General features: G+C 37.9%; 1 protein-coding gene across 1 annotated transcript; it reads right to left on the bottom strand.

The window, feature by feature from the left end:
- Window positions 1–1311: 1311 nt before the first annotated feature.
- On the bottom strand, window positions 1312–2171 carry rprm3 (reprimo, TP53 dependent G2 arrest mediator homolog 3). The gene has a single exon (XM_026199966.1). The coding sequence runs from the start codon at window positions 1987–1989 to the stop codon at window positions 1675–1677; it is 315 nt and encodes a 104-aa protein (XP_026055751.1). The 5' UTR covers window positions 1990–2171; the 3' UTR covers window positions 1312–1674.
- Between the last annotated feature and the right edge of the window lie 5584 nt (window positions 2172–7755).

Raw genomic sequence — 7755 nt, 5'->3', positions numbered from 1 at the left:
AAAGGACAGTGATTTAAAAAAAAAAAGCAGCAGTGGGCAGTTACATGTGTGCAGGTGGGGTCTAGTGATCTGAATGTCCTAGGATTGGGGTCAATGATATAGCATGCAGCCTTAATCTCTAATTTGGATTATGGTTCCCTATATTCTGTTGCATGTATTTGAGCACCATCTGTTTTAAGGCACTGAATAATGTCTTTGGCACGTTTTCAGCAGTCACATGTATTATACAGTGTATGGCTTTGATCGTGTTCTTATGATGTCATTCTTGTAGCAGCAGACTATGTTCAAATATAGGGGACAAGGTATTATCCACTGATTTTAGAAAATTTTGCAACATCTCTTTAAAGTTACCTTCAGGTTTTGGTTTATAAAAACTGACATGAGATGCTGATTGCAAATAAAATGAAGGCTAATAATTTGCATAGTAATAGAATTAATAAACTAAGGGCTGCAGGTCAAATTACATAATGTTATAGTTTGCCATGCTATAGTCATAATTATGGAATTCATTCACCACCATATTTGTGGTTCAAAAATACTGTCTTAAAATAAAAATGCGCCACTTGTTATATTCTCCCCAGGCTAAAGCTCATGTGGAAAGCCAGCTGGTGAGTCAGCAGAATGTCAAATTAAAAAAACGGACATATTTTGAGTCATTCTAAGCTTTTTAGCTGCTTGTTGGTGGAAAAAAAAAACATATTGTTGCAGTTTAAAATGTTAACATCAACCATATTTCTTACGCTTCCAAGGACATGAGCTGTTAACAGAATTAAAATGTTTGATGGCCTTTCCGAACAAATATGAAAAGTTATTTAATAATTGTATATTTGTAGAGATATTTAATAGTCCACCAAAGCTTAGCTGTAAGTGGTCTGCACTGTGGGTGTAATGCAGCTGCCCAGATACCTAAGAAGGAAAAGATGAATAATGTGCTTCCATGTGGAAAAGGTCATGTGATAAATGGAAATTAAAATAATTTGATGTTCTTTTCTTCCTTTTTTTTAGAACTTGATTCACGTTTACCTCTACTGAAGACACTATGCTTGCACCTTTGCAACTGACCTCCAGAGGTTGAGAGACTTTTTGTGATTGATATATCAGAACACAATTTATGTAGGCCTATTTATTAAGAATGTGAAATGTGATGGCTGCTAGTTAATAATCTAATTTGATGGACAGTTATAATTGCTTATTATTTAACTGGATTGTCTTGTTTTGAACCTTTGAAAAACTCTAAAATGTCATAAAGGAACTAAAATGGAACAGTGTTTTAGAGTTCTCTATTTCCTTTTAATCCATTTCGCATGCAAGTTAACACAATCTTTCTTTAATACATTAATTATTAAATTTTTGAATCATTTCAAGGAGTCACATGAATCAATTCGGCCAATATAAATACAAAAGAAATGACAAATTCATAATTTCAAATGATCTGTCCTGGATTAATGAATTTGTCAGGTTATCTTTCTCTGTTCTTCATGAAGATTTGTTTTGAAAGAAGATGTAGACAAATATTCAACACCACACATTTCTGGCTTTTCAAAAACATGCGTTTCATTAACAGGTTCTGGTCCAAGATGAAATAGCCTACATAAAAATACATTTAGTTCATCGTTGGCATGAGAGCCATACCAACAGGTGCCGTTCATGAGAGATTTCCAGTTTGTGTCCGATTTATGCAGCAATCATAATAATATCCGCATCTTTGGAAGGTCTTCTGTCCTCCACCAGCAGATTTATCATACTCTCGGACTTGATGAGTAGATTGCACCCGAGGAAAAATATGCCAAAAATGACCGTCAGTGACAGCACACAGAGAACCGCGATCTGCACCAAACGCATGATGAACTGATCGCGCTCGTCCTGAACCGGTGAACCGAGCCCGTCGCTCGTGATCACCGAGAAGTTACTGCAGCATCCTTGAACGCTTTCCAAAGGCTGCTTCGCTGTAGAGATCGTCCGGTTCAGTAGTCCATGTGAGACATTCATGTCGAGTTTTCTGTGGCGTGTATAACGCGTATTGATGTTTTAAAACTTCCAAAACCTAGATTTGCCAAGGTCACTTGCATGGATGTAGTTTAAAAGTCAAAAAACAGTCGTCGAAGCGTCGGTTTGTGGCATAAAGTCTGGTTTATGTGTTATATATGATGGAGTACATCATCCAAGCATCTCTGCAGCAGTCTCAGTGATGTCTGGAAGAGCGCACTCCGGTATTTTAGTGTGCCTTGGAGCGCGCGCTAAGAGGCGCGGCGACGCGCATACACTTTCTTCTGAACTCAATGACCATATGGCTTTTGAGTGAAGGTAGGTCTCAAAAAAGTAGCCTATGTACCTGTTTTATCAGCATTTTCAAACAAAATTCAGTAAGCACGAAGGGTTTTCTTCCTTTTTTCGTGTACTTCATTAAGAAACCGCGTGTGAGCATCCCGGAGATCAAATGAAAAGAAAAAAAGGTAAACGTCACTTAAACAGATTTTTTTTTTATCGTGTGCATTTTCAAACAAAGTTTAGAAGTGTTAAATATTGTTTATATAAGCGTATTTAGGATACATAAAAAATTCTAGCTATGAAATTTGCCTTACCGAAGTAAGTAGGCCTGCCACTTTATTCCAAAAACTACTAAAATACAGTTTTCACCACCATAATTTCCATCACATTGTTCTGAGATGTGCAAAATGGCCAATAGTGAATAGAAATACTTCGCAATATGTGTAGTGATTCGAATAACTTGGTGTAGCTCTTCCTCGGAACGGTAGATGGCAGTATTACCCTGCTTTACACACTTGAGTGTAGCTGGCCGTGCCTAGTTTTTTTTGTACCATTACACATTAAGAAGACATATTCCCATTTCAGTTTTTTTTTTAATTAATTTTTTTTATATTATATGGCTTTTACATCCTCAATTGCATAACTTTTTTAATGCCAAACAAATGCCCTGCATTCTTAATGGGAAAACATAAATTAACATCAAGAATTTTATCTCATGGAACACATTATCACACACACTTATCTGAAATTCATCACAGACTGTGTATATGCATAGTTCTTAGTCTTACAGAAACCTAAGTTTAAGTTATTTGAACTATTTGAATATTTTTAACAACAACTGCTTTCATTCTGAATGACTAAATGGTGCTCATCCTGATGCTAACAGTGCTCAGAGATGCACCTTCAACCTTTTGCTTTTTAGAACACATGTAATTGCTGGTTTACGATTACTCTCTAAGGATAGGCTGATGATCTTTGCAGATGTATGACAACCTTTTAACATGATCCAATTAATATTATACAACAACTAATTCCTATCATTTAAATTTATTTTAAGAGAACTGATATACAGTCCAGCAGCCCTGGAACTTTTCAATGTTAATATTGCTCTGCTTGAACATGTTAGCAGTGTTAATAATACTATATGTAATAATACTATTTGTATTACATTTTTATTTAATCTAGTCGATTCTTATCAAATGTAACAAAATCAAGCTCATATTGGTTATACATTCATTATCAGACTATACTAAGATTGTCATAAACCAGATAAGGGCTAATTTATGCTGTTGTAAAAGGGGAGAAATGATATGCTGCAGCATGTTTGAAGCAGAGAACTTGAATATTGGTAGCTGGTAAATTAGTCGCCACCATGTTTTTAGCAACTTGCTTCCGTTTTACCGTGGCACGGGATTTTCCTCAGGTCCAGGTGAGAATGATGGTGTCACTTACACTTGTCAAGTAGTGTGATAATCCCAGAGGGGCCTGACTTCGCGAACACGCTCTCCGTCACATCTAAATGGCGTTATTGATTTCATGTGATGAGAGGTTATTTTTAAACCCCAGGCTAATGTTAGGGACTGGCAATCCCCACCCACGACACCCTTAAAGCCCAAAATATAATTCCCCTTTGGGGAACAATGTGTACACTGAGAAGAATCTACGCCTGTCATGTGTGGGAGAAATAGAGAGAGAGAGTGTGTGTCTATTCACATGTTAGAATGTGCTTTCATGTTTGTGTAACATATAAAATCTAAATTACATGCATAAATGGAAAAAGTTGGAGAGAGATATCAAATTATATATAAAAAAAAATAATGTCCGATTCTACTTTATTAACAATAGAATGGTTTGTATAGTTGTTTTACTCATTCATTTGCATTCTGTAAAAGAATAAACCTGCTCAGCCAGTTTCAAAGTCGGATCCTGTCTATTGTGATTGAAAAAACATGTGAATTGTGTGAAATGCCAAGTTAATACAAACAGAGAACTTTTACTATTTATCAGTTGAAATGTGCGACATTCCTTTCTGTTCTCAGTGTGTCTCGTGGTAAAGCTGGTTTCCTAACCCCTGTGTTGTAACAGTGCAGTTGCTGGGTGAACAGGCCTCACCGCACATATTGAAGCATTCCCTGCAGGTCACGCCGTTCTAAGAGGGGATCCCTACGTGACTAGCTGAGCGTTAATATTTCCATTTATTTTTGTTTTGCATTTAAGGTGTCATATCCTAAGGAATGTCATTTTCTTTAATAAGATACAGGAGCTCAATATAGTTAAATATAACTTGGTGAATTTTCTTGATATCAGAATACATCAACACATGCTTGTATAAGGCTTCCTCTGTTGAGTGGGAATGCTCATGTCCGGGAGCTGTTCTGTGATTTCTTTCATTATCCATCCAAGCATTCATTCAAATGGAACGACTGAGTGTTGAATTGAAACAAGTGCTGGATGGAAATAACTAAAGATTCTCATTTTTGACACTTGAGTCATACAACATCCATCTATCTTTATCTATTATCCATCTCTCCTATCTTCCTCCAGTATTGGCATTCAGTCTCTGTCCCTCGCCCTCTCGACACCCCTAATTTACAACTACAAGGCCATATTATCATAGATGAAACATGACACATTTTCACACTGCATGATAAAACCACATGATGCCCAATCTGGATTGGTTTATTATGTTCGGATTGAGTCATGAGTTCAGTGTGTACAGTAGATGTTCCCTCCGCTTTATGCTCCGCTCACGATCGATCATATGCCGCCGCACCTGTTTAGAGCATGACAAGTCGTCAACAACACTTTGTCAACTCTTTAACTGAATCCACATGGGCTCACAGTTTATAAAAATAGCCCTTCTGTCTGTCCCAGAGTGGTTAAGACTGCAGACTGAATCAGGAAATAATTATATAACAAATAATACAAAGTTGCTAATGCAGGTTTAAGACTAAATCCAGGAGAAGGATTTGAGAAGACGTTTGCAAGCAGTGTCTTTGTATGATTTGTCAGAATTTACTTGCACCAAAGCAGCAAGGCTCAAAAATTGAAAGGCTGTTGATGACTATATAAGCACTTGTTACATGGTTAGTATCTGGTTATGAGGGTCCTGCATGTGTTCAGTTTGTGCCTCCTTGTTCTTGGAGTGTGGAAGTAATCGGAACAACCTCTGGGCTCTTATGCAAAATTTGCAGCACTTCATCAAAACTTGAGCCTCCCTGTCGGTCTTGTTTTATATCCCAGCATTCTCATGTTCTCAAGGCTGTTGGTGACCAGTACAGGAGGCTGGTGGAGGCTTACATAATAACTTTATTCTTTGGAGGTGAACTAGTCATTGTTTAATTGTCACCATGGCAATGTGCTTTTCGACACCTTGTTTTGATTTTGCACCAAAAGCTGTCTTTACTAAAGTAATCCAAACATGGAAACTGTGGATATTTTTGTATGCTGTCCCTGGCCTTGCCCACATAACTGCTGTAATTGGAGTGATAGTGACTTTATCCTATTACTTCTTGTGGATGAGCTCTGGTATTTTTTATTCTGCCATATCCTTCAGATGTTCCTATAGGCTTGCCAGACAATTTTATAACAGTTAAAATCTCTCTCTAGCAACCGCAAAGCAACCATCAAAAACAGCCTAACAACGCCATAGCAATTTTCTAACACCTATCTGTCTGTCTGTCTGTCTGTCTGTCTGTCTGTTTTTCTGTCTGTCTGTCTGTCCGTCCATCCATCCGTCCGTCCGTCTGTCTGTCTGTCTACAGTTTATAGATCTTCATTTTGAATGAGCTCAGTTCATAATACCATATAAGCCAGGAGAATGTGGCTCTTCCCCTCTCATCTGTCATTGTCAAATTGACAATGGAGCAGATTGAGTTACGGGACACAATGATGAGCTAAATGTATTTACCGCAGGGTTTCCTCTTTCCTCTCACTGTCTGTGCAAGGTGCCCACAAGAGCTGTGTGAATTATTTACTAAAATATAAACATGAATACTCAAAGTAAGCTATTTATACAGACAGGCAGTTCAGCGAAGAAGAGAGTTTTAATGACAAACTATGCTAATGATTACAAAATACAAGATGCTGCACAGGCCCGCTCTCAGAAAACTCATTGTTTCATGGGATATCCCTTTTCTATAATGACTCACTTCATGAGGCATACAGTAAGCCACTTTGGGGCCAATTTCATTGCCACCGCCCAGGTATTATGTATTATATAGTTAAATTTAGAGTGGCCTGGGATATTACGTAACATTTCTGCCCAGGGTCACTAATGTTGAGGATCCTTTTCAATTTAAGCCCCAAAATGCATCTGTTGGTCTGGAGCGCTGGAGGAAGGTGTCACACACAGTCCTTGGCACATATTCTGTCTGCTCAGTTGTACTTTCCTTGGTGGTACCATCGGCCGCATACCTTGGCAGGCACAGGATCTGTCAGAGCAAATTACAGTGGCCCAAAATTAGGCCATAGAATTTGGTGTTCTCTGCGAGGGAGGAGGATATGTGACACCCTGCAGGCCTTGTGGTGTGTAGCGTGACTACTCAGCCAGAAGTCTGTGTTTTGAAGCTACCGCACAAAATTATTTAGAAATACCACTTCGGGACAAAAAGGCTCTCTGTGGTCCAGGGTAGTCAGGTGTGAGGTATCATGATAGTAGCAGGGTGGGTCTGCTGGGGTACCTGTGACTCATAAACACTATATTTTAGAATGGAACGCAGTCAGATGAGGTAGATTCTGTACTTACAATGTCCTAGAATGTTATGATGAAATCAACTAAATGAAATCTGGTGAGATGATTTACAGACCCTCCAATAAGCTACCGTGGGACAGACGGATACCTTTAGAAAAACTGCAAATTGGCTAGTAGTCTGTTCGTTTTATCATTACAGCACTGAGGGTTTACAGGAAGTTGATGTATGGTTGTTGAGACGTTCATACTGCTTTTTTACTGTACTATTTTCTAGACTGTTTCTGTAGTACTAACAAACTGAATGTGTTTTAAATACAGAACCATCTTTATTTACCAATAAAATCAGTTTCTTTCATGTAATTAATTGTATAATTGACTCACTTTTACCCCACCTCATAGTCAGAGGTATGTTAAAACCCCTTAGTCTAAATATGAGCAGTAGAAATGTCTTTGCAATTGTTAGCCATATAAAGCAATATAATGACTTATGTCATAATCTGATTGAAAATGACCGGATAGTAAAAAAGAGAAACAGATCTAAATATAGTTCAAGAACCACGTCAAACTGATGTCACGTCAAGTTCAGATCTAAATCATTCGCATGACACATATTAGCCAGCTAACTGTCCATATGGAGAATGTTCAAAACCACAACTTCAAGAAAGGGAAAGCTCATCGCAGTGCAGTAACCAGATGACATCATTATTACTCAACAGCTGTTATGAAAGCAATGTTGAAACCCTTTATAGTAAAGAAATAGCAGCCGCTATTCAATAAATGGATAGGGCAGAATT

Source organism: Carassius auratus, chromosome 23, assembly GCF_003368295.1.
Source record: "Carassius auratus strain Wakin chromosome 23, ASM336829v1, whole genome shotgun sequence".
In the NCBI taxonomy this organism is placed as follows: Eukaryota; Metazoa; Chordata; class Actinopteri; order Cypriniformes; family Cyprinidae; genus Carassius; species Carassius auratus.
Note: the sequence above shows the minus strand (reverse complement) of the source record. Positions and strands in the feature narration are given on the sequence as shown.